Source organism: Marmota marmota, unplaced genomic scaffold, assembly GCF_001458135.2.
Source record: "Marmota marmota marmota unplaced genomic scaffold, marMar, whole genome shotgun sequence".
NCBI classification, from domain to species: Eukaryota; Metazoa; Chordata; class Mammalia; order Rodentia; family Sciuridae; genus Marmota; species Marmota marmota.
Genome location: NW_025999898.1, coordinates 1,680,274 through 1,708,028, shown reverse-complemented (window position 1 = coordinate 1,708,028; position 27,755 = coordinate 1,680,274). Strand labels below are relative to the sequence as shown.

General features: G+C 38.6%; 1 protein-coding gene across 2 annotated transcripts; it reads right to left on the bottom strand.

Annotated features, from left to right (window-relative positions):
• Positions 1–1,751: 1,751 nt before the first annotated feature.
• Drg1 (developmentally regulated GTP binding protein 1) lies at positions 1,752–27,755 on the bottom strand. 2 transcript variants are annotated; one of them, XM_015504935.2, is made up of 9 exons: positions 27,453–27,755; positions 26,420–26,543; positions 24,290–24,465; positions 18,929–18,998; positions 11,560–11,729; positions 9,113–9,243; positions 5,688–5,855; positions 5,315–5,437; positions 1,752–2,060 (listed from the first exon to the last, which is right to left on the bottom strand). In XM_015504935.2, the coding sequence occupies exons 1-9, from the start codon at positions 27,492–27,494 to the stop codon at positions 1,961–1,963; spliced, it is 1,104 nt and encodes a 367-aa protein (XP_015360421.1). In that variant the 5' UTR covers positions 27,495–27,755; the 3' UTR covers positions 1,752–1,960. The 2 variants fall into 2 exon arrangements, with proteins under 2 accessions (XP_015360421.1, XP_048654223.1); XM_048798266.1 differs by lacking the exon at positions 5,688–5,855.

Genomic DNA, 27,755 nt, shown 5'->3' with positions numbered 1-27,755 from the left:
TGGCACAAGGATTCCCCAAAATTCAATATGCTGTGGCTACAGAACAAACCTTGCTGGAAATCCCAGTTTAGAAAGCCAATGTTTCCCTACAGCATTGGGGTAGGCTCTGGATCACAAGCTCTATCATGACTACACCAGTGACATGAAGGTCTATATTCTGAAAAGTGACTAGCAACTGAGGCCATCAGGGATTTATGTCCTAGACAGGGGCTAAGTCTCAAGCTCTAGAAAGGGGGAAATAAGCACTGGACAAAAGCTGAGTATACAGGTAATCCCATATCCTCAGACTGTACAACCTCTTAAAATCTAGCATATCTCCTCTGAAGACAAAATCAAAATATCGTCTTCCTACAAACATGTTCCTGATTTTCTCAGGAACTATCTCCTCTTATCATCCCTATAGTCCATGCTAAAATCTTGATTTCTAGACACTAAATCACCAAGTTTAAATTTCTCCTCTGGACCTATGTTCCCACCTAATCCCACCTCCATGATGAAGTGTATGCATAAAACTCTGATCACATAGTTTGCCCACTTGCAATGTTCATCCTGCCTTCATACCTTCACCCAGGTTATGTGGTTGAGGCCAGGACTAACATGGGGTTCAAACAGAAAAGGCTGAGCTTTGAGTAAGGAGGCGTTTAGTGGTCCAGCTAGCAACACAGTTAAGCTTAACATTAGCCCAACATTGATGATATACAGCTGTGCTCTGACTACGACAGACAGGAAGCCCAGTAAAACAAAGGGCCCAATGATAACAGGTATCAACCTTCACTTGAGTATTTCTATACCAAATACAATGCTAAGCAATTTCATAAATACTATTTTCCTTAATAACAATCACCATTAATATCCCCATGTTACATGAGAAAACAGGTTTACAAAGACTGAGCAATTTTTCCAGGGTTCCACAACTAATTAGAGGTGGAGCTGCATGACAAACCCAAATATGCCTGGTCACAGTAATTTACTCAATTGCATCTCCCCAAATTGGCCAGCATAGCAGAGAATAATCAGTTAACTTATCCCTGTCTCCAGTATCATTTGGAAACGTCTGTTAATTTTTTTTTTTTTTTTTTTTTTTTTTTTTTTNAGTTATAGCTATGCCTTCTCCTATATTATTTTTTTGGTATTAGGGTTTGAACTCAGGGGTGCTGAGCCATACCCTCAGTCCTTTTTATTTATTTTTTATTTTTTTGGTACCAGGATTGAATTTGGGGGCCCTCAACCACTGAGCCACATCCCCAGCTCCCCTCTGTATTTTAGAGACAGGGTCTCGCTGAGTTGCTTAGTGCCTCTCCATTGTTGAGGCTGGCTTTTAATTCATGCTTTTCCTAAGCTTCTGGAGTTACTGGGATTATAGTGTGTGCCACCATGCCCAGCTTGGAAGACTGTTTAAAAGGACTAAAGGGTTGGGGATGTGGCTCAAGCGGTAGCGCACTTGCCTGGCATGCGCAGGGCCGCTGGGTTTGATCCTCAGCACCACATAAATAATAAAATAAAGATGTTGTGTCCACCAAACACTAAAAAATAAATATTTAAAAAATTCTCTCTCTCTCTCAAAAACTAAAAGGACTGAAGCCTTTATCTAGTTGGAAGGATCTCCCACCATTAACCATCAAATGTTACATGTCAAGTTTTTATCCATTTCACATTTAAGACCAAGCAATGAAGTATTTCTGTAGCTACCTCATTGTACACATCCTTCCTTATTCAGTATATCCCCAAACAAATCTGACAACAACACAGACTCCACAAAGACAACAGGGCTATGAGATCTTTTATGCAGTTCAACATAGAAGGTGACACCAAAGTAACTGAAGTTATAATTTGTGTGCCTCCATCTCCCACCCCTGTATTCTGATCCAGTGGCTGCCAAAGACAGAAGGGGTGAAGTAGGGTGCTTGGTCATAGAGAAAGTTGCTGTGGTTGGCCCCCACAGATGGAAAAAGAAAAGGTTTCATTTCTTCACAATCTGAATGACATCCTCATCCTCCAATGTATGGTCTTTACCCACTTTCTGTGGATTGTGTTTCACAGAGAGACCCCAGACCAGAGCGCTGTTTGGAAGGAAAAAAAAAAAAAACAATGGTCAGTATAAATAATAACTTAGCTTCTGCCTTATTTGCCTGGTTACTAACCTTCTCAGAGTTAGCTTCCTAGCTCTTAAAAGCTACAGACCTGGCTCCCAGACCACACTCAAAGCTACAGGTTTTATCTTCCTGAACAGAGTGATACACTGGAGCCTTTGCATACAAGGCAGCAAAGATTTTGGAAGTTTTATGGTTCCTCTGTTCCACAGCCAGTTTAAATGTCAAAAACAAGGGCTGGGGATGTGGCTCAATGACAGCATACTTGCCTAGAATGCTCAAGTCATGGGGGTGGGGAGAAAATCACAAATGAAAATGTGAAGAGCCTAGCTCCAAATTTAAAGATTTAAAAATACAAAGCATGGATTGCTGTAGAAAAATATCCTGATAAATTCAGAGTAGAGGGGCTGGGGTTGTGGCTCAGAGGTAGAGTGCTCGCCTAGCGTGTGTGAGGCACTGGGTTCTATCCTTAGCACCATATAAAGTAAAATAAAGACATTGTGCCCACCTATAAGTAAAAAATAAATACTAAAAAAAGAAAAAAAAATTCAGACTAGAAATTGATTGCCATAGATACAATGTTATAGGCTGTTACAGCATTTATTGGATCTAATGAAATATCAGTGGGTACTAAAAGAAATAAGAGTCTCACTCCTCAGTTACCTAGGAAGATATTTCTTATCAAGAAATTGTTGGGGCTGGGGATGTGGCTCAAGCGGTAGCACGTCTGCCTGGCATGCGTGCGGCCCAGGTTCGATCCTCAGCACCACATACAAACAAAGATGTTGTGTCTGCCGAAAAAAACTAAAATAAATAAAGAGAGAGTTTAAAAAAAAAAAAAAAAAGAAATTGTTATTTCCTCCTGATTTCCTAGAGTATATAAAGGTATTGTGTATTCATGGGTTGCCAATATTAAGAATACCTTGCTGGGCACAGTGGCACATGCCTGTAATCCCAGTGACTAGGGAGGCTGAAGCAGTAGGATGGAGAATTCATAGACAGCCTCAGCAACTTAGCAAGGCTCTAAGCAACGTGGTGAGACCTGTCTCTAAATAAAATATAAAAAGGAACTGGGACTGTGGTTCAGTGGTTAAGCACCCCAGTACCCACCCACCCCCAAAAAATACCTTGTGCTAGTGATAGAAATTAATAAACCCAAAACTGCAACCTATCTCACAGAAACTACAAATCAACAGGTAAAAATATAAAAAGATACACTGGTATTTTATTATCATTGCAACAAAACCTTTAAAAATCTATATTCCAAAAAGAATCCACTAAATATTAAGATACTACTTTAAAAGCAGATAAATAGGCGGGCATGGTAGTGCATGCCTGTGATTCCAGCACCTCAGGAGACCGAAGCAGGAGGATTGCAAGTTCAAGGCCAGTCTCAGCAACTTGGGCCCTAAGCAATTTAGTGACCCATCTCAAAAAATAAAAAGGGGCCAGGTACAATGGCGCACACCTGTAATCCCAGCATCTTGGGAAGCTGAGGTGCTAAGCAACTCAGTGAGACACGGTCTCTAAATAAAATTCAAAATAGGGCTGGGGATGTGGCTCAGTAGTTGAGTGCCTCTGAGTTCAATCCCTGGTACCAAAAAAATAAAAAATAAATAAAAAGGACTGAGGGTATGGCTCAGCACCCCTGAGTTCAAACCCTAATACCAAAAAAGAAATATAGGAGAAGGCATAGCTATAACTCTCAGAATTCCAATAAATAAATGTAAAATTAAAGAGGGAAATAATTACCACACTAATAAATGTTACAGATAAATGCTACATTCAGAAAGCAAAAACATGAAGAAAAAATAAATTTGCATAGTCTCAAAGTATCTATCTACCTCAACCCAGCAGCAGCTCAGGAGGTTCACAAGTTCAAAGCCAGCCTCAGCAAAAGTGAGGTCTAAGCAACTCAGTGAGACCCTGTCTCTAAATAAAATACAAATTTAGGGCTGGGAATGTAGCTCAGTGGTCTAGTGCCCCTGAGTTCAATCCCCAATACCCATCTCCCCCAAAAATTGAAGTCAAGTATCTACCTCAAAATATTTATCAAATGCAAAAATAAAAAAACCTTCTTTACACAGTAGAGAAAACCAGCCTATACCAATTTAACCAAGTGACCAAGATAATATCATCAGTAAAATATGTCAATATCATGAATCCCATGGTATGTACTCAAAAGAACACAAAGTCATTTTTGTGGTATTCCTACCAAAAATGTATAATCTCACTTCAATCATGAGAAAAAGTCAGACAAACCCAAAGTGAAGGACATTTGACAAAATAACAAGCAAACATTTTCCAAAAGTGTCAAGGTCAAAAACAATAAAAGTCTGAGGAAATATTACTGGGAGACTAGAACTGGAAAACTAAGGAGAAATAACAAGTAGATGCCATGTAATTTCCTGGAACACAAAAAGGACAATTTGTACAAAAAAAAAAGAAAAATTCAAATTAAGGTCTGTAGTTCTAATTAATAACATTTTACCAATGTTTAGTTCCTATTCTGTTGTTGTTGTTTGGGGGCAGATACTGGGGACTGAACTTAGGGGCACTGAGCCACATCCCCAGCCCCCATTTTATATTTTATTTAGAGACAGGGTGTCATTGAGTTGCTTAGTGCCTCACTATTGCTGAGGCTAGCTTTGAATTTTTGATCCTCCTGCCTCAACCAGGCACAATGACACACATTTGTAATCCCAGCAACTGGGGAGGGAGAGGAAGGAGGATCACAAGCTTTGGATAAGCCTGGGCAACTTAGTGACAGCCTGTCTCATGAAAGAGCTTAAATTGTAGCTCAGTGGTTAAGCGCCCCTGGGTGTAATTCTCCAGTACCACAAAATCAAAACAGCCTATAATCAGCAGGAAAAAGTATATGCAAGAGATCAGGGGGCTTTCACCCATGCTTAAAGTTTAAAGGGGGACTCAGTAACCAGTGCTGACAGTATGACTCTGATAGGAAAAATTAATATTTGTGTTTACCAAAAGGAAGATAAATTAATAAAGGCAAGTCAGGGCCCTTTGTATAATCAACTCCTCCAAAGAGGCTTCTGGAGCTCTGCTAGCTCTAACTAGGCCTGATGTTAAGAAACACTACAGAATTCTAACCAAACACTGTACAGGTTCCCTGCTACCTGACTGCTTTAAGTTATATCCCTAAGAGTTATTATTAGTGAATTCAGGTGCTCACAAGGAAAAGGCACCACAACCATGATACTTACTATTTAAATTCTTTGATAAGATTTTTGTGAATCTTCATGCAGAAATCCTCCACTGTGGTCCTGGAGTAAGGCAGCACCACTGGAGATGTGTAATCTGGTAACTGGCCTTTGGGTTTGGTGTAACTAGAATAAAGAAGGCATAAAGATTGCCACCTTCTTAAATGGATCATGTATTGAATGCAAACCAACCTTCTATCATCTCTAAGGATAATCTCCAACCTGAGGAACAGCGTACCCTCAACATGACCCAGGAGACAACAGGAACCAATTTACTTCTACCTCCAGAAAAAACATTTTGTTACCAAACCTGAGGACATCATTTTAGGACTGGTTTCATTGCTACAGCAACATTACCCCATCCACAAAGACTTACATTCTCACTAGTTTTAAATAGTCCCAGATCTTTTCTAACAGGTCATCAAAATTCCAGCGGTGATGGGCAGAGATGGGTACACAGTGAGGCACTTTATAGATGATATCCAATTCCTCAATGGAGATTTGATCGATCTTATTTAATACATAAATACAGGGAATATAAACCCTGTAGAAGTAGAAGACAAACAAGTTATTAATCTGGAGCTGTGGACACAACTGCCAGCCTGACTGTGACATCCCAAATCAGAGACTCTAGATCATAAGTAGCTACCAAAAAAAAAAAAAAAAGTTCCTACTAAAATAAGTAAAAAACCAAAGACTCAACCATATGTTGAGAAGTAACTCAAGCCCTAGCCCAGGCATGAAGCTAGTTGCTGGGGGATTGGTTTTCTACAAAACTATATTAAGAATTAATTATAATTTCTTCCTTCCTTGTTTTTTTTTGAAGAGGTACTGGGGATTGAACCTGGGATGCTCTATCACTAAGTTACATATACTTTTTTTTTAATATTTTTGTGTTTTAGGTGGACACAATATCTTTATTCTACATTTATGTGGTACTGAGGATCAAACCCAGTGCCACGAGCATGCTAGACAAGTGCTCTACCACTGAGCCACAACCCTAGCCACCCCTCATATACTTTTTATATTTTATTTTGAAACATGTTCTTGCTAAGTTGCTTAAGGGCTCATTAAACTGCTGAGACTAGACTCAAACTTGTGATCTGCCTGCCACAGCCTCCCAAATTGCTAGGATTAGGTATGTGCCACCAAGCCTAGCTTAAGAATGTAAGTATAATTTCTTTTATTCTTGGTAGTAGGGATTTAACCCAGAGGTACTTAACCACAGAGCCACATCCCCAGCAATTTTTTTTTTTTTTTTTTTTTTTGAGACAGGGTCTCACTAAGTTGCTTAGGGTCTCACTAAATTGCTGAGGTTGGCCTCAAACTCGTGATCCTCATGCATCAGCCTCCCAAAATCACCAGGATTACAGGCATGTGCCACTGTGACAGCAAGAATATAATTTCTAATAATATATGAGAATTTTTAAAGATCTTAAAAAATTTTAAGCACAGTGTCTAGCAATGTTATATTTCTAGTGTACAATTAATGTGGCAGCTAAGATTACTAATAGGCAAGCCATTATTTCTCAGGCTTCTGTTACCTCATAAAATGCCTAATGCCTAAATAGTTTTTGTTTTCAAATGAGAATCAAATAAATTCATCTAACAAAAAGAAATGAAACTGAAAAATATTATATTTAAATACTAGGAATAACTTTTAAGAGTAAACTTTAGATAGGTAGGCTCTCAGGGAAAGGAAAAAAAAGAATTACAAGCATGACCAATCACACTGACTCTTCAGTTAGATGAATAAAATCTACAGCTTATATGCTTGTAACAAATCAATTTGAAAATAATAAAAAAACAGTAAATTTAAACTCACCAGATTCAAAGACTTACACAATGATTTATGGCTTGGCTTCTTGACCAAAGAGAAATAGTTTGACTATCAAATACGAAGGATTATCGTGGGACTTGATTTCCAAAGAAGCTTGCTTGAGAATCTACATGTTTCTTTCTTTTTATTTTTTTTTTAATTTTTTAGTTTTAGATGGATACAATACCTTTATTTTTATTTATGTTTATATTGTGGTGAGGATAGAACCCAGTGCCTCACAAGTGCTAGGCAAGCACTCTACCAGTGAGCCACGACCCCAGCCCCTAGAGAATCTGCATACGTCTTTCAGGGAAAATATATATATAAAATCAGAGAGCTTGATCTTGGCATGTCACTCGTCTTTTCTTCTCTGAAAAGCAAAGGGTATCCACACACTGACTTTGGGTGTGCATACCTTTACTGTCCTTAAATAAATCTTTGCTTATGGCTCGCTTCTAACAGGTTCTAGAATTCTTTTCAGGCAGAAAAAGTTAAGAATCCACCCAGGGACGAGTGAGGCCCCAGTTTCCTCTTTGGAGGGACCTCCTCAGAACCCTATCCATTGACAGTTTAAATTACTAAAGTGTTAATAATAACACTTCAAGGAACAAAGTTTCAGCTACATATTCTTGGGTTGGATAGACAAGGCTGGCCTTCTCACCTTCTATAGGACAACCTATATGATTTCTCACACGGATTAATTCTGGGAGAGCAGAATTAGTTACCTACTATCTTCAACCACCACTTGACAATTTAGAGGACAACCTAGTTCACTACAAAAAAACAAAATGGGCTGGGTGTGGTGGCACACGCCTATAATCCCAGGGGCCTGGGAGGCTGAGGATTGCGAGTTCAAAGCCAGCCTCAGTAACTTGGTGAAGCACAAAGAACTCAGTGAGACCCTGTCTCCAAATAAAATACAAAATAGGGTTGGGGATGTGGCTCAGTGGTTAAGTGCCCTGGGTTCAATCCCCAATACAAAAAAAAAAGGGGGGGATGGGTTGTTGTTTATTTGTTTGGGTTTTGGTTTTTTTTTTTGGTATTGGGGATTAAACAAGGGGCACTTACCTACTGAGCCCTAAAATAGGGAATTTGATCATCATTCAATTTGTAGAACAAGTAAGAATTTACAAATTAAAACCCATCCCTCATTTTACAGCTAAAAAAAATCAAGGGCTGGGGATGTGGCTCAAGCGGTAGCGCGCTCGCCTGGCATGCATGCGGCCCAGGTTCGATCCTCAGCACCACATACAAAGAAAGATGTTGTGTCCGCCAAAAACTAAAAAAATAAATATTAAAATTCTCTCTCTCTCTCTCTTAAAAAAAAGAAAAGCATATTAATAAATAAATAAATAAATAAAATCAAACCCACTATGACTTAACGTAGTATCACAACTAGGGGATACAGTAGTTGAGTGCTTGCTTAACATGCATAAGGCCCTGGGTTCAAATAAAAGGAAAGAGAAAGCTGGGAGCAATGGCTCATGCCTATAATCTCAGTAACTCAGGAGGCTGAGGCAGGAGGATCACAAGTTCAAAGCCATCCTCAGCATCATAGTGAGGCCCTGTCTCAAAATAAAAATTTTAAAAAGGACTGGGATAGTGGCTTAGTTGTTAAGTGCCCCTGGGTTCAATCCCCATTACAAAAAAAAAAAAAAGGAGAGAGAGAGAGAAAGAAATCAAAATTTTAAAGGATAGCAGCATATATACCTGGCACATTTATATAGGCTGAGGCAGGTGGATCACAAGTTCAAGGCACAACAATTTATCAAAACACTGTCTCAATATTTAAGGAAAAAAAAAAAAGTCTGGGAATATAACTCAGTAGTACAGTGCCCCTGGATTCAATACCAAGTATGGGTTAGAGTTTGAGGGGAGACAATAGCACAACTGGAGTTAGAATTTATATCTGCCAGATTTATGATCCAATATTTTCTTCTTCAAATTCAAAATCAAGCCCAAACTGCACATTCATTCAGTACCTGTTTCCTTCTACCACATCAATGAGGTCATCAGCTGTGGCATCACTACGCAAAGTCACATCAGCATTATGAATTTTGTATTCAGCCAGAATGCTCTTCACAGTTTCAGCATCCAGCTCACTCTGAGGGCACTGAATCAACATAGCAAACAATGACTGTTGGGGGTAGAGGAATAAGAACACCTACTCATGTGCCTAAATTATTCAACCTAAGGTACAGAGTCATTAGCAAAGTCATTACCACGTAAGAGTAACTAACCTTTGATAAGTAAAAATTAAAAACTAAAAATTTTTCCAGACTCAAGGAAGGTGCTAATGGGCCGAACTGTTTATTCCACAACCTTAACCTTTATCCCCTAACAGTCATATGTAGAAGTTCTATCCTTAGTATCTCAGAATGTGATTATTTGTAGATAGGGGATTTATTACCATAGCCCTAGCAAACTAATACAGAAAGAAACATGAATACTCAAATTCAAACATTATATTAGGATAGGGGGGAAAATCTGGGGCATGACAGCTAAAACCTATGTCAATCACCTGAATGTTAGAACTTTAAATTTAATAGAAAGGTCTCAGTCCTCAGTTCCATGACTGAGAATCAGCATGTAGCAGAATAGATCACTCCTCCTATCTGAAGTATATATTCTTTACTTGTATTTCAAGATTGTAAACTTTTCCAGCTTTTCTTTTCCCTCATTGTCTGAGAAATCTTATTTCTTGCAGGACCTCAATCCACAACTACCCCACCGATACTGGGGATTGAACCCAAGGCCACGAGCTTGCTAAGCAAGTGCTCTATCACTGTAACCTCTTTTCTATTTATACTCACTTTCTTAATCATCTCACCTAGGCTCTTGGCTTTACATAATAACCATGAAATTTAGATCTCCTGCCTAGATCATTCATATGTCTTCCCTGACAAGAAGTAGCTGGATGTCTAATTGGCATATAAAACCCAAATCCTGACCTCCAAATCTATTCTTCACACAGTCCTACCATTTTACTTTTTATTTGTTCTAATTAGGTTTTTTTAAAATATTTTTTAGTTGTCAATGGATCTTTATTTTATTTATTTATATACAGTGCTGAGAATCAAACACAATGCCTCACACATGCTAGGCAAGCACTCTACCACTGAGCCACAACCCCATCTCAAGTCCTACCATTTTAGTAATGAGTTCATTTGTCCAGCTCAGGACAAAAAACTCTTCAGTCATCTCTCTCACAATCTGTAATTGAACCCAGCTATAACTACTACTGTGTACTTTTCAAAATCTTTCCACTATCCATCATTCTATCTCCTCTACTATTACAAATTTGGTCTAAGAAGTCATAATTTCTTCTACTGAATCACTGTGATGACTTCTTACATGATTTCTCTGCTTTGGTTTTAACTCAATTCAGTGTATTCTCAAAACAACTGCCATTTTAATCTCATTAAACCTAAGTCAAATCACGGGTAATTCATAGATCAGACCAAATGACAGTTACTCACTTCTTGCAAAGTAATAGCATGTATAGCCCTATCCTGTGACTGACTTTATATCTCTAAATATTTCTATACTTGCTCACTCAGCTGGTCTTCAGTCTTAACAAAGACATGATCTCCCTTAGAGCCTTACACTTAGCTATTTCTTTTTTGGGGGCAAACCAGGGATTAAACTCAGAGGCACTTGACCACTGGGCAACATCACCAGCCCTATTTTTTCTATTTTATTTAGAGACAGGGTCTCACTGAGTTGTTTAGTGCCTTGCTTTTACAGAGGCTGGCTTTGAACTCGCAATACTCCTGCCTCAGTCCCCCCAAGCCACTGGGACTACAGGCATGAGCCACCTCATTCAATGCACACCTAACTTATTTCTGCTATATAAAACCCTCTTCCCCAAGATAGACTTTGGTTCACACTGTCATGTCATCACAATAAAGACGATAAACTTAAAAATCCAACCCAAATACCAACATTATCACCTTTCCCTTCTTTACTTTCATTCCTAGATTTATCATTGTCTACTCTATTTTACTTACTAATTGTGTTTACCACTTTACCCAAGAGAAAAGATCTTTGTCTACTTTGTTCCCGCTTTTGCTTCCCCAACCACTGCCCAGAGCTGAAGACGATGCCTGGCCTCTGGTACGTGCTCTATAAATTCATGTTAAATAAAAACACAGATATTGGTAGCTACCTACTTCATGCAAGCATAAGATTGGTCCACACTCCTATAAACTACAAACATAAAACCCAAAAGAGGAAATTAAGTTGCACAGATAAGTCATCTCATAACCTGGAAGTCTTTCTTGTCAGTTACTATTATAAGAGAATTATGTTATTTCAGTTAGTATAGGAAAAAGTTAGAAAATTTCCAAATATCAATGTCTGTGCACCTCAATCCAATTCCTGCTCCAGTCCCTCCAGTAGCCTATACCATATCTCTTTCCTCACTTACGGTAGCTGTGAGATTAATGCCTCCTTTATCTTTCTTCTTAAAGCCAATGTTGGGAGGTTTACTATTCAAGCGAATACCAAAGCCTTCCAATTCATTTTCAATTATCTTCTTATGTCCTAGTGGCTTCAGGACATCCAGAACAATCAGGATCAAATTGCATGTTCGGGCCACTGAAGATTTAAAATAGAAAAAAAAAAAAAATTATACCCTAAGTCCAATAAAGCCTTAATTAACTCAAATACTCAAAACAGAGGTGAGTTTTGGGGGCCTACACTTAAGAGGGGATGAAAGTTTTTTTTGTTTTGTTTTGTTGTTTTAGGAAGTACATAAACATACACTAAGTTCTTAAAGTTACCAAAGATATATAGCAGATGTCACTTTGTAGGTATACCTTGAAGTCATTACTTATTTACCCAAATGTTCTACACTTAGTAGAACAACAATAAAAATGAAGACACAAACAATAACCTAAACTCCAGAAGAGCTAAGAAGATTAAATAAAACTCTAAAAGACAAATAAAACTCTAAAAAAAACAAGATTATCTGAGCAGAACATACAGGCACATTCCTATAATCCCAGCTACTTCGGACTTTGGAGGCTATGGCAGGAAAATCCCAAGTTCAAACCAGTATCAGCAACTTAACAAGACCCTGTCTGGGGCGGGGGAGCAGCAGGGAGGCTGGGGATGTATCTCAGCTGGTAGAATACCATTTGGTTCAATCCCCAGTACCACCAGAGGGGCAAAAAAAAAAATCTGGTTAACATACTTTTTTTTTTTTTAATATTTTTATTAGTTGCTGATGGACCTTTATTTATTTATGTTTGTATGTGGTGCTGAGAATCGAACCCAGGGCCTCACACATGCTAGGCAAGTGCTCTACCACTGAGCCATAGCCCCAGCGCCTGGTTAACATACTTTCAATCAACTTTATTGAAGTACAACTTGAAAAAGATAAAATGTACTCATGTTAAACATAAGGTTTGATGATAAATGTATATACCTATATAATCATGACAATCAAGATATCACCTCCAAAAGTTCATCTGTACCCCTTTTTAATCAATTGTCACCCTCAATTACCGGCCAACTACTGATTATCTTTCTAACATAGATAGTTTGTATTTTCAGAATTTAATATAAATGGAATCCCATAAAATTATATTCTCCTGTGCCTGGATCTTTTATTCTAGCATGGTTTTTATATTCAACTATATTGTGCATACATCAATAATATATCTCTGCTTACAAACTGAGCAGTACTCCATTTTATATTCTATATAATACATACTGTATAATGTGTTCACCCATTATTTGCTTGTTGAGAAACATCTAGGTTGTTTTCATTTGTGAAGTTATTATCTATAAATCTACTTTATACATTTATGTACAAGACTTTCTGTAGGCATGTGTTTTTATTTGTCTGGGATAAATACTAGTCATATCATAGGTATAGGTTATCAGAAACTGGTAAGCCATGTTCCAAATGTTTACACAATTTTGCATTCCCATCAGCAGCATGTAAAATGCTCCACACCCTCACCAACACTTGGTGTCACTTTTTCTGTTCTTAAAACTTTGGCCATTCTTATCAGCATTTAATGATATCCCATTGCACTTCCCAGATTATTAATGAGGCGGACTCATCTTTTCATGTCCTCATTGCTATATATCTTGAGAGTTGATTCTTTTGCCCATTTTTAAAATTAGGTTGTCTTGCCAGTTGCAGTGCTACAAGCATGTAATCCCAGAAGCATCAGAGGGTGAGGCAGGAGGATCTCGAGTTCAAAGCCAGCCTCAGCAACTTTGTGAAGAGCTAAGCAACTCAGTGAGACTCAGTCTCTAAATAAAATGCATAAAAGGGCTGGAATGAGACTTAGTGGTTAAGTGCCCCTGAGTTCATTCCCCAGTATCAAAAAAAAAAAAAAAATTAGGTTGTCTTATTATTGAACAAGGTTTTTAATGTTTTGGAGACAAGTGCTTTGTCAGACATGGTGCTAACATCTTCTCTGAGTCTGTGGCTTGCTTCTTCATTTTAACTCTGCATTTCAAAGAACAAGTTTTTAATTCTGATAATATATCATTTATCAACTGTTTCATTTGTGGCTTGTGGTTATAATTACAGTGACCCATCTATGAATTTTTTTTATATTTATTTTTTAGTTGTAGTTGGACATAATATCTTTATTTAACTTATTTATTTTTTTTTATTGGTTGTTCAAAACATTACAAAGCTCATGATATATCACCTTTCATACATTTGACTCAATTGGGTTATGAACTCCCATTTTTACCCCAAATACAAATTGCAGAATCACATCGGTTACACACTCACATTTTTACATAATGGCATATTAGTGACTGTTGTATTCTGCTACCTTTCCTATCCCCTACTATCCCCCCTCCCCTCCCCTCCCATCTTCCCTCTCTACCTCATCTGCTGTTGTTCAATTCTCTCCCTTATTTATTTTTATGTGGTGCTGAGGATCGAACCCAGGGTCTCGCACGTGCGAGGCGAGCGCTCTACCGCTGAGCCACAACGCTAGTCCCTATCTATGAAATTTCTGCCCACCTCAAGGTAGCAAAGACTTGCTATCTGGTTGGCATTTAATCAGATGCTACATAAAAACAGTTAATAAAGGACTCTAATAGTTGGCTTTTTGTTTTTCCTTCCTTTGTTTTTTTTTTGTTGTTGTTGTTATTAGGCATTGAACCCAGGGGCACTTTAACACTGAGCTATCTCTAGTCCTCATTATTTTTTACTTTCAGACAGGTTAATACTAAGTTGCTGAAGTTATCACTAAAATGTTAAAGATAGATTAGAACTTGTGATTCTTCTGACTCAGCCTGGCAAGTCACTGGAATTACAGGTATCTGCCACAGTATCCAAGTCTGGGAGAGGTTTTTTTGGGTTTTTTTTTTTTTTGGTAGGAGGGTGCAGGGGATTGAATTCAGGGGCACTCAACCACTGAGCCACATTCCTAGCCCTTATTTTGTATTTTGTTAGAGGCAGGGTCTCACTGAGTTGCTTAGCAACCTCACTAAATTACTGAGACTGGCTTTAATTTGTGATCCTCCTGCCTCTGCCTCCGATCCACTGGGATTACAGGTGCCAGGCCTATAGGCACCCACGTGGGAGTTTTTATACTTGTTTTAACATTTATGTTTTTTCATGATTAAAAAAATACCATAAAACAATTCAAATTCAAAATTAAAATAATAATAATTAAGAGTGCCTAAATTATCATCCAAAAAATTCTGAGAATGAGAAAAGGGCACTACCTTAGAAAACAGGCGTAAATTAGAATTTTAAGCCAGGTGCAGCTGGAGGCTGAGGCAGGAAGATCCCAAGTTCAAGACAGCCTTGGCAACTTAGCAAGGTCCTGTCTCAAAATAAAACGTAAAAAGCGGTGGGGAGAGCTGGGGTTGTGGCTCAGTGGTAGAATGTTCACCTAGAATGCATGAGGCACTGGGTTTGATCCTCAACACCACTTAATAATTAAAAAAAAAAAAAAAGGATGAAGATCAGTGGTGAAGCGCCCCTGGATTCAATATATGATACCGATAACAAAACAAAAAGGGGCGGGGGGAGGGCGGGCTGAGGCTGGGAGTATAAACAGTGGAATAGCACTTGCCTGGCATGAGCAAGGTGCTAGGTTCAATCCAAGTACCACACAAAACAAAACTAAAAAAATAAAATTAAGGATTTCTACTGAACAAAGCTCATTTTGAACAAAATAACTAACATACAAGATATTTGCTATATACAAAGCTGACAAGGAATAACTAGAGCTTAACATTAACCAAAAAATTTCTGATGATAAAAGCATTCTATATCTATGCTATCCAATACAGTAGTAACCATTTACATATGGCTACTGAGAACGTAAAATGTAGCTTATCTGAGGACAGGAAATTCAATTTTTTCTTACAGTACTGGGGGCTGAACCTAGGAGTGCTCTACTACTGAGCTACATCCCCAGCCCTTTTTATTTTCTACTTTCTGACGGGGTCTCACTAAGTTTGAGAGGCTGGCCTCCAACTTCATGAACCTCCTGCCTCAGACCCCTTCTAGTTGCAATTAAAGGTGTATATTACCATACCTAGCAAACATATTTTTTTCTGTATTAGGGGTTGAACCCAGGGGCGTTTAACTACTGAACCACATCCCAAGCCCTTTTTTACATTTTATTTAGAGACAGGGTCTCACTGAGTTGCGTAGGGCCTCACTAAATTGCTGAGGCTGGCTTTGAATTCATGATTCCCCCTACAATAACCTCCCAAGGCTTGGGATTATAGGCATGTGCCACCAGGCCTGGCTTTATTTAATTTTAATTAATTTGTATTTTAGTCAGTGGCTAAAGCTACCACATTACATAACATAGATATAGAATTTAAAAGAAATTAATTCTTCAAAAACAAGAGACAACAATCCTAACAAGAAAATGGACAAAGGATATGAAAATTTCCAGAAAACTCCAATCTAATAAATATATAATCGATGCAATATATTCATTAGTGATGCCGGGCGTGGTGGCGCACACCTGTAATCCCAGCGGCTTGGGAGGCTGAGATAGGAAGATCGTGAGTTCAAAGCCAGCCTAGGCAATTCAGTGAGACCCTGTCTCTAAATAAAATACAAAAAGTAGGGCTGGGGATGTGGTTCAGTGGTCAAGTGCCCTGGAGTTCGATCCCCAGTACCTTCAAAAAAAATTCATTAGTGATGAGAAACATACAAGCAAAAATAATGTTACTTACCACTTCACACCTATTGTAGTAGCTAAATTTATAAAGGATGGCCTCAAACTTTGTGAACTGATAAAGGGTTGAAAAAGAAGAAACAGGAACCTTCATAAGCTGATAGTGTGCAGACTAAAACAGCCATACCGGAGTACAACCCAACACCATTACATGAACTTACATTTGATGTATCCCAGCAAATCTGCTTATGGGTCTCTATTCCAAAGAAATTTTCACAAAGTTCTTCCTCAAGGAAACAAATATGAAGCTGATATACAGCATTAGCTGTGGTAGTGGTCACAGACTAGATGCCCATAATGACAAAAACGGACAAGTAAAATGTGATAGATACATACCACAGAGTATTAGAAAGACAGAAGCAACAAATTATAAATTAGTATGGTGGGGTGCGGGGGAGCAATTGAAATACAATAATATATCTAGACAAAATGACATTAAACACATCAGCATGGTTTTCTGTGGGGGAGAGAAAATGGGTTGTAAATATAAAACAAGCAAAACAAGAGCGCTTTATACAGTGCACTTAAAAATCTGTTATGGGCTGGGGTTGTGGCTCAGTGGTAGAGTGCTTGCCTCACATGTGTGAGGCACTGGGTTTGATCCTCAGCCCCACATAAAAATAAATTAATTAAGTAAAGGTATTGTGTATATCAACAACTAAAACATATATTTTTAAAAAAAAAACTGTCATGAGCTGAGTATGATTAACACAATATTTTGCACTTAAGAATAAAAATAGGGGCTGGGGATGTGGCTCAAGTGGTTTCGCGCTCACCTAGCATGCTTGAGGCACTGGGTTCGATTCTCAGCACCACATAAAAATAAAGATATTGTATCTACCTAAAACTAAAAAATAAAAGATTAAAAATAGAGGAGAGGGGTTGGGTGAGTGGCACACATCTGTAATCCCAGAGGTTCAGGAGGCTAAGGCAGGAGGATCACAAGTTCAAAGCCAGCCTCAGTAAAAACAAGATGCTAAGCAACTCAGTGAGACCCTGTCTCTAAATACAAAAAATGGTTTGGGATGTGGCTTAGTGGTCGAGTGCCCCTGAATTCAATCCCGAGAACCAAAAAAAAAAAAAGAGGACTGGGGTTATAACTCAGTGGTAGAGCACTTGCCTAGCACGTGTGAGCTACTAGGTTCGATCCTTAGCATTATATAAAATAAATAAAAGTACTGTGTCCATCTACAACTAAAAATATTTTTTTAAAAAAGAATAGAAAAAGAAAGTGGCTTAATCATTCCAATTTTATTTTGAAGGTAAAACTAAAAGGAAATATGTAAGAGGAACCAAAGTAATTTTTGTTATAAAAGAAAGTTAAATGTGTCTTTAAGTGGGATGGAAAAAACTAGAGGAAGAGCAAGTTGGGGAGAAATACAGAATTCAATTTCACACATTAAGTTGGAGATAATTAATTTAATATATTTTAAGTAAAAATACAATGTAGTGGGTCTAAGGTCCATAAGAGGGTAAAGTGCTACATTTCACAATCATTAGAAAAAATATTCAGGAATTTGAGGCATAGGAACTAGAAGAGATTCCTATTCTGAGTGAACACAGAGAAGAAAAGAATCAATCCATTTAAAAATCTTAAAGATAGGGCAAACCAAGTAAAAGAGACCAGAAAGGAACACTGGTCTTCTACTGACCAAATGACACAAATGTTTTAAGAGGGAGCGATGAACTGTCATGTTTTAAAGGAAGATGTGGATAATAAATTGGCCATTATATTTAACATGAGGGAAGTCGTAAGTGTCCTTGATAAAAGCAGATAAGCATTTAAGAGAATCTACACAAAGGCTCAGGTAGAAGGATCACACTTTCAAGGATAGTCTGGATAACTCAGTAAGACCCTGTTCAAAATGGGTTGAGACAAGAAATCTGAATTCTACTTCTGAATCTGCCACCAACAGCATAACACTGAATCATAGTATTTCTTCTGTCCTTAGTTTTTCTCCCCCCCCCCAAAAAAAAAAAAAAAAGCAGTTGGGGGGGGGGGGGGGGGGGGTCCAGAAGATATAAGAGGTCCTGAAGTCCCTTCAAGTTTTTGTTTTTATTTGTTTTTTGTGGTGCTGGGGATTGAACCCAGGGCCTTGTGCATGCAAGGCAAGCACTCTACCAAATGAGCTATATCCCCAGCCCTCCTTCAATTTTTTTGTTTGTTTGTTTTGTTTGGGGGGAGAGGGGCATGCTGGGAATTGAACTCAGAGGCACTTAAGAACTGAACAATATCCCTATCCCTTTTTCATTTTTTGAGACAGAGTGTCTTTAAGTTGCTAAGGGTGGCTTTCAAATTGTAATCCTCCTGTCTCAGCCTCCTGAGTTGCTGTGATTATAGGCATGTGCCACCACACCCAACTTAAATTATTTATGTATTTCTTTGCAGTACTGGGGATTGAACCCAGGGCTTTGCATATGCTAGGCAAGTGTTCTATCACTGAATTACATTCCAGCACTCCCTTCAAGTTTTGACATTCTACTCTGTCAAGATATTAGGTGAAAACTATGCCTTTTACCCTAGTATAATATCTAAGCTCAACAATTCCAGGCTGAAGAACAGGACCACATAAGGAATGATATCTTAGGATGGTAGCCCTGAACACTCACCTGCAATAACCTGACGGCCTCTACCTTTCCCATCCTTGGCACCTTCAATGATACCTGGGAGATCCAGAAGCTGCAACAAAAAGCACAGGAAGAAGGGAGAGGAAAGAAACAGTTGGTTATAAATTTGAAAAAATCAGTGGAAGGGAGCAACTGCAAAAGATTATATGCTAGTACACTGATTCTTGGAACATTTTCAAACATCATTTTTCTGTATGTTTTGTGCATTTTGTTTTTCTGTGTTCATGGTATATAGAATAGACAAATGAATCCCAATGTCATAATATCTAATCTCTAAGTATTAAACAGGTTGCCAGTGTAGGACAAAATAGTAAAATTAGCACATTTTATGCACTGTATTGAAATTCATAGGAAAACATGGACTCTGTAAATGAATTTTGGATATCAATTTCTTCAACCATCTTTAAGCTTTACATATTTCTATACTTACCCACTGAACTGAACATAGAGAGAAGGAAGTGAAAGAGAAGCTGCAACCCAAAATGGTTATATTAGAAGATATCTCAGATTATAACCATTGTTACATATGTGATTTTATTTACCAGTGCTGTGTACACAGTGTACAGTCTCATCCTTTAAGATATTTAAATGAACTTCATAGATTTGAAAAGTAGAGGGCTGGGGTTGTAGCTCAGTAGGGGCTGGAGTTGTAGTTTAGTGGTAGAGCGCTTGCCTTGCATGCATAAGGCCCTGGGTTCAATCCTCAGCACCACATAAAAATAAATAAATAAAAATAAAGATATTGTGTCCATCTACAACTAAAAAAAAATATATTAAAAAAAAAGTAGAATAAAGGGCTGGGACCTATTAGCTATTTTCCTTGGGAAAATGCCTTACATTTTTTGTACCCTATCTTTCTCATCAATAAAGTAGATAGATATACAATAACCGAAAAAAAAAAAAAGGGCTGGAGTTGTAGCTCAGTGGTAAACCATTTGCCTAGCAAGTGTGAGGCACTGGGTTCGATACTCAGCACTACATAAAAATAAATTTTAAAAAAGTAGAATAAAAAGAAACTTCTTGTAAATAGCTTTTAAAAACTGATAAGAGGGGCTGGGGATGTGGCTCAAGCGGTAGCGCGCTCGCCTGGCATGCGTGCGGCCCCGGGTTCGATCCTCAGCACCACATACAAAGATGTTGTGTCCACCGAGAACTAAAAAAATAAATAAATATTAAAAAAAAAAAAAACTGATAAGAGGGGCTGGGATTGTGGCTCAGTGGTAGAGCGCTCGCCTGGCACATGCAGGGCCCTGGGTTCGATCCTCAGCACCACATGAAAAAGAAGTAATGTGGAGATATTGTGTCCAACTACAACTAAAAAATAAATTTAAAAAAAAAAAAAAACTGATGAGAGGCCGCGGAAGGTGGTGCACGCCTGTAATCCCAGCAGCTCAGGAGGCGAGTTCAAAGTTCAAAGCCAGCCTCAGCAATGGCAAGGCTCTAAGCAACTCAGTGAAACCCTGTCTCTAAAATAGTGCTGGAGATGTGGCTCAGTGGTTGAGTGCCCCTGACTTTAATCCCCAGTACAAAAAAATAAATAAAAAAAACTGATAAGAGGGACTGGGGCTGGGGCTCAGCAGTAGCGCACTTGCCTGGCATGTGGGAGGCACTGTGTTCAATTCTCAGCACCATATATAAATAAATGTGATAAAGGTCTATCAACAACTAGAAACACTGTTTGGACTCAAACCACCTCTGAACAGTAACTATCTATACTCACTCACCGAGTTGAGGTAAATGGGAGGAAAACTCTTGTCACAGTATACTAGAAAATTTCAGCTTATCCATTACCTTGTATGTTACATGTATTTCATTTAACTTTGCTGTACTATATACATAGTTATACTTGACAAAGGAGATCTAACTTTATAATATCTAGTTTCTAGATATTAAAGAGGTTGCCAAAATATGACAAAAGTAAGAGTTAGTAAACTAATACATTTGTACATTTTGTGTTAAATTTCACTGAGTTACTGAATTACAGGCGTTCACCACCACACCCAGCCAGAAAAAAAAAAAAATTTTAATATTACGGATTAAACCCAGGAGTGCTTAATCACTAAGCCACATTCCCAGCCTCTTTTTATTTTTCAGAAAGGATCTCACTGAGTTGCTTAGGGCCTCATTAAATTGCTGAAGATGGCTTTGAACTTCGGGTCCTCCTGCCTCAGCCTGCTGGGATTACAGGCATGCACTACCATGCCTGGACTGTCTCAAAATTTTTTTAATTTTTTAAAAAGGGCAGGAGATATAGCTCAGTGATAAAATGCCACTGGATTTAATCCCTAGTACTGGTTAAAACTTTTTAAATAAAAAAATTTTAATTTCTTAAAGGGTTGGGTATAGCTCAGTGGTAGAATGTCCTTGGGTTCAATCCCCAGAACCAGAAAAAAATAAAAATTAAAAATAAATAGTTCTAGGGCAGGGGTTATAGCTCAGAGGTAGAGTGCTTGGATAAGCCCTTGGTCCAATCCCCAACACTGCAAAAAAGTAATAATAATAATTAAATAAATAAATAGTTCTAATTCTCTATACCTCCCCCACCAACTCACCAATGACAACTCACCTGCCCTAAAACAGTCTTTAAAAAGAAAAAAACAGGGCTGGGATTGTGGCTCAGCTGTAGAGCACTCGCCTAACTTGGGTGGGACCTGGGTTCAATCCTCAGCACCACATAAAAATAAAGGCATTGTGTTGTGTCCATCTACACCTGAAAAATAAATATAAAAAAAAAAAAAAGAAAAGAAAAAAACAGCCGGGCACAATGGCACATACCTATAATCCCAGAGGCTTGGGACGCCAAGGCAGGAAAATTGCGAGTTCAAAGCCAGCCTCAGCAAAAGCGAGGCACTAAGCAACTTGGTGAGACCCTGTCTCTACATAAAATACAAAATAGGGCTGGGGATGTGGCTCAGTGGTTGAGTGACCCTGAGTTCAATCCCTGGTAACAACAACAAAAAACATTCTATAACAAAGCAGGAATGCACCTCACAATTCACTGCATAGTTCAACAAGGAGAAAAACAAATGCCACACCAATGTACCTGGCGAGTCTGGAGTGCCATAGTGAACTGATAGGTACCAACAGATATCCTAAATTTCTAAGAGAAACACAGCAATTCTTAATTTGCATCAGACACCAAATGATACAGTAGCTCACAATTTCAACTTCAGATCCTACACTACATTGTTTTCAATTACAAATGATTCAAATCTTCAAAAAGTTGGAATTTTAGAAGCTGCTATGGTACAAAAAATAAGTACCAGGGCTGGGGATGTGGTTCAGAAGTACCGCACTCGCCTAGCATGCATAAGACAGACCCTGGGTTTCATCCCCAGAACTGCAAAAAAATAAAAGTACTAGACAAAAAATCAACACAGAAGACAGGCACAGTGTCACACTTCTGTTATCCCAGCGGCCTGAGAGGCTGAGGCAGGAGAATCATGAGTTCAAAGCCAGCCTCAGCAAAAAAGCAATGTGCTAAACAACTCAGAGAGACCCTGTCTCTAAATAAAATACAAAATAGGGCCAAGGATATGGCTCAGTGATTAAGCATTCCTGGGCTCAATTCCTGGTACAAAAAAAATATAAAAATAAAAAGGGCTTGCTTGAGGTCTAGCTCAGTAGTGAAGCACCCCCAGATTTAATCCCTAATAGAGAAAGATAAAAGAGACAAAAAGCAAAAGAAAGAGGGCAGACAGAGGGGCAGATGGGACAGCCAAGTGGGTAGGCAAGCAAGCAAACGGAGACATTTGGGGTGCAATAGACCAGGAGTTTGGGAATTCCTTAACATAGATTCAAATGTCATGAAATTCAGAATGCAACTTTTCTTTTCAAACTAGAACTGAAGCCCCTTTGTTTATTTTGAGAGGGTCTCATTAAGTTGCTAAAGCTGGTATTAAACTGTAATCTTCCTGCCTCAACCCGCCCAAGTAGTGGGATACAGTCATATGCCACCATGCCCAGTCAGAAGGCAAACATTCTTCACTATGCAGTCAATAAGAATATGCTTCACTATATTTTACATACACCTTCTTTCATATCTAAGGGAACCCCTCATTTAGGAGTGGTAAAACCATCATCTAAGAAAAATGTCTTACCTAGTATGCATGAGGTACACAACAACAACAAAAAAGAATCAAGTCATAATCAACCTCATCAGGCCTCACAACAAGAATTGCATCTCAAAAGGGTCTGATCACATTACTTATTTATTAAAATTTTCTGGGCTGGAGTTGTGGCTCAGTTGTGCCCAGCATGTGTGAGGCACTGGTTTCGATTCTCAGCACCCACATAAATAAGTGAATAAAATAAAAGTCCATCAACACCTAAAAAAAAAATTTAAAAAAAAAAAATTCTGTTAGCTACAAACAATTTTAAAATTCAATTTCCTTCTGCCCTCTTTTTTTCTCTTTTTGTCCCTGTCTTTTATCTTTCTCTACTAGGAATTAAATCTGGGGGTGCTTCACTACTGATCTAGACCTCAAGCAAGCCCTTTTTATTCATTCCCAACCTACCTTTGCAGATTCACCTTCCACTACTCCTGCTCTAAATTGAGTCTCACATCACAGAAAGACATTCACCAATACTGTTGCCTGGCACTTTTCCTTCTGTTTAGTGAAATCCTTTGTTTTGTTTTGTTTTGTTTCATTTCAGTACTGAGGATTGAACCTAGGGATGCTTTGCCATTTGATTACATCCCCACCCCTTTATATTTTTTTTTTATTTTGAGTTAGGGTCTCACTAAATTCCTGAGGTTGACCTCAAACTTGCAATCTTCCTGCTTCAGCCTCCCAAGTCACCGAGATTAGAAGCATTATTACTGAGACCTACAGTGAAATTCTATTTTAAATTCAATCCACACCTCCAATTTCACTTTCTACATGAAGCTTTTGTTTAACCAGATCATTTTTCCCCATTCTCAGGTGAAAAACTAGTCCCTTCTTTCCTTGTATTTTCACAGGCACTATTCATTGTATTACTGTATTTATATACTTATTGGTGTATCTTCCCTGCTACACAGTAAGAGCCTAGTAGATCAAAGATCAGACCAGGCATACAATGAGCTTCCAATAAAGCGCTTCTCAAATAAACATTAGATTTCTTAGCCAGGCGTGGTGGTGAATGCCTGTAATCCCAGCAACTCGAGTGGCTGAAGCAGGAGGATCATAAGTTCAAAACCAACCTCAGCAATTTAGTGAGGCACTAAACAACTAATAAAAATTAAAAAGAGCTGGGGACTTAGCTCAGTGGTAACTTGATCCTGGATTCAATCCTGAGTATGGGAAAAAAAAAAAAGGAAAAAGGATTTCTTTCCTTCCTTTGTCTGCAAGCCCAACTCACCTGTATTTTGGCACCTTTGTATCTGATGACACCAGGCACAGTAGTCAGAGTAGTAAATTCATAGGCTGCCACTTCAGAATATACCCCAGCCAGGTTACTCAGTAGTGTTGACTTCCCCACAGATGGAAAACCCACAAACCCAATTCGAGCATCACCAGTCTTGGCCACATCAAAACCTAAAACAAAAATCAACAACAAAAAAGAGCTAACCCTGAGTTATTTAGACTCATCTAGGGGCTGGGGATGTGGTTCAGTGGTAGAGCACTTGTCTAGTATAAACATACAACATAGGGACACACATACACATACATACCTACCTACATACATACATACACACACACACACACACACACACAAACACACAAAATACTCCTTTCTCATTTTTGCTGCCAATCCCTCTAGGCCCTATTTCTTAAAATTTTTATAGTTTACCTCTAAAGTGTTACTCAAGCTCAGAAAATTCCTCCACAGCAAGTCATAACATTCAAACAGTGTTTGATATAAAAACTGTACTTTAAACTGCCATATAGCTGGGTGCAATGGCACATAACTGTAATCCCAGCAACTCAGGAGCCTGAGGTAGGAGGATAATAAGTTCAAGGCCAGCCTCAGCAACTTATCAAGGCCCTAAGCAACTTTGTGAGACCCTTTCTCAAAATAAAAAATAAAAAGGACTGGGGATATAGCTCAGTGGTAGTAGAGTGCTTGCCTAGCATGCATAAGACCCAGAGTTTGATCCCTAGTACTACAAAAAATAAAAATAAAAGGACTGGGTATATGGCTCAGTGTTAAAAGCAACCCTGGGTTCAATCCCAGATATTAATATAAATAAGTATATACATACATATATACGTGTATGTGTGTGTGTGTGTGTATATATTAATGGTCTATATGTTACATAATACCTGATATAAAAAATAGGGGATTTCTTTGTCTTCCACACCTGGGAATGGTGTGACTGACTGGGTTTTCTTTTTTCCTTCTTCCTTTTTTTTATTAATATTTTTAGTTGTAGATGGACACAATACCTTTATTTTACTTATTTTTATGTGGCACTGATGGTCAAATCCAGTGCCTCACACATGCTAGGCAAGCACTCTACCACTGAACTACAACCACAGCCCCTGTTTTCATTCTTTCTTTTTTTTTTTTGGATGGACACAATATCTTTATAAGGATCCATCCCAGTGCCTCATGCATGCAAGGCAAGTGCTCTAACACTGAGCCACAATCCCAGCCCCCCTGTGTTTTCTTTTATTACAATGGTTGCACACAAGTTCAATTTGTGGCCCTTCTATAATGGATATGTGTAAGATGGGCACGGTGGAGCATGCATGTAATCCCACTGGCTTGGGAGGCTGAAGCAGGAGGATCAAAAGTTCAAAGCCAGCCTCAGCAAAAGCAAGGCACTAAGCAACTCAGTGAGACCCTGTCTCTAAATAAAATACAAAATAGGGCTGGGGTTGTGGCTCAGCAGTTTTGTGCCCCTGAGTTCAATCCCTGGTATCAAAAAAAAAAAAATAAAATTTTAGTGGGTGTGTAGATCCTACCTCTCTTGCTTTAACCTCTTATTCTTCATTTTCCCTTTGCATCAATTTCCTTACTTACATTAATTTTGTTGATGGTATAGATTCACAGTTTTCTTTTTTTGGAATTTTTTTTTTAATTTTTTGTTGTTGATGATGTTTATTTATTTATTTATTTATATGTGGTACTGAGAAAAACCCAGTGCCCCACACATGNCTTGCCTAGCATGTGTGAGGTACTGAGTTCAAATTCTCAGCACCACATATAAATAAATAAAACAAATGTCTATCAACAACTAAAAAAAATTAAAAATTTTTTAATTAGAAAATTTGAATTTTGATAGAAAAACTAAATTTTTAAAAAATATTTTTATTAGTTGTTGATGAACCTTTATATTTTATTTATTTATATGCAGTGCTGAGAATCGAACCCAGTGCCTCACAGACACTAGGCAAGTACTCTACTACTGAGCCAAAACCCCAGCCCTGAAAAATTAAATTTTTTGATAGAAAAATATTTATTACATGCAAACCACATGTATTCTTTTGTATTGTTTTGATTAGAAGTTATATCCAAAAAAATATACTGAAGAAAAACACAAACCTTCTCCTGGCCCACCACCTCCACCACCTTTTGGAGTAATGAGTTCTCTACGAAGCTTAGCAAGGCGAGCCTTAAGCAGTCCTAGGTGATGTGCTGTTGCCTTGTTCTTTTGAGTTCGAGCCATCTATAAAGCAAAAAAATCACAGCCATAAATTAGAAGCAGCTCCCATGGGGTAAAATATCTAGAATGCTCCTCCAGCACTGAGACAAAACTTTATTTTGTTTTCTAAGTCCTACTAATGTCAGTATAACAATTTTAACTACTTAAAAAGAGTAAACTCTCATTCTCTCCATCATCCAGCTCAATTTCCTTTCTACAGAATAAATAAATGAGGTCCAAAGAGGAAACAAGATCAAAGTCCCTCCTATTAGAGTCCACAAACTAAAACCCATCTGCTGGGGCTGGAGTTGTGGCTCAGTGGTAGACAGAGCTTGCCTAACGTGTGTGAGGCACAGGGTTCGATTCTCTGCATCGCATATAAATAAATGTCCTTTGACAACTAAAAAAATATTAAAATAAATAAATAAAGAGCTGTTGCTGATTCTTTGTTTTACTGCTTGTCCCTGGTATGTCCCGTGCGAAACAGCATCACCACTTTCCTGGCTTTAAAAAGCTCTGTGCACCTCAATCAATAAAGACACAAAATAACCAGGAAAAATCAACTATTACCAAATAGATACCAATTTACTTTCAGATCCTATTGCCAGAAGCAATGCACTGAAAAAGGGAATCATTGGGGAGAGTGAATTGCACAGCAAATAATAATGAGGCAAGATCCTGAAATATGTGACTGGGGCAAGACCGAAGTATGGGAAAGGACTCAGTTTTGCTCAGAGACAAGAAATTAAAATTGAGAAAAACAACGTCATAGCAGAAGGTGAACCAAGGCCTAAAGGTGCCAAACGTGGGCCCGGCAGACTGGAGTCCGGGAACCGGGGCCCGTTCCTAACGTGGCTGAAGGGAGAACAGCAAAGTGTAATGTCGGGGAACAGATTCTCAGAATGAGAACGAAGCCCCAGCTGCAACCATTACCTCGGCTTCGATCTCCGCGATCTTTGCTAAGGTGCTGCTCATGGTGGCGAGTCTCGGGGGTACAACGCAATCTCCACAGAGCCACCCCTCACACACCAACCAGTGAACGCTCCTCCACCGCCAAAGCGCCACTGCAGTGCGCAGGCGCAGTACTTCGTAATTATCGCGAGAGTTACGGGACCGGCTGACTACAAGATGTACAGTGTAGAACGGTCTCTTTCCCTTCAGCCGACCCCTTCCTGTCCCGCGAGCCAGTGCGGTGTCATAGAGCCCTCGGGAGTCGGGGCCAGAGAGGCTACCCCC

What these genes read in the sequence shown, in the direction of transcription:
- Drg1 (XM_015504935.2), bottom strand. Translation starts at nt 27,494, where the DNA reads ATGAGCAGCACCTTAGCAAAGATCGCGGAGATCGAAGCCGAG. An exon ending in AGGCCGTCAGGTTATTGCAG is followed by an intron (nt 11,730 to 18,928) that starts GTGAGTGTTCAG and finishes TTAAATCTTCAG; the next exon opens with TGGCCCGAACATGCAATTTG. An exon ending in GCATTAATCTCACAGCTACC is followed by an intron (nt 9,244 to 11,559) that starts GTAAGTGAGGAA and finishes ATGTTGATTCAG; the next exon opens with TGCCCTCAGAGTGAGCTGGA.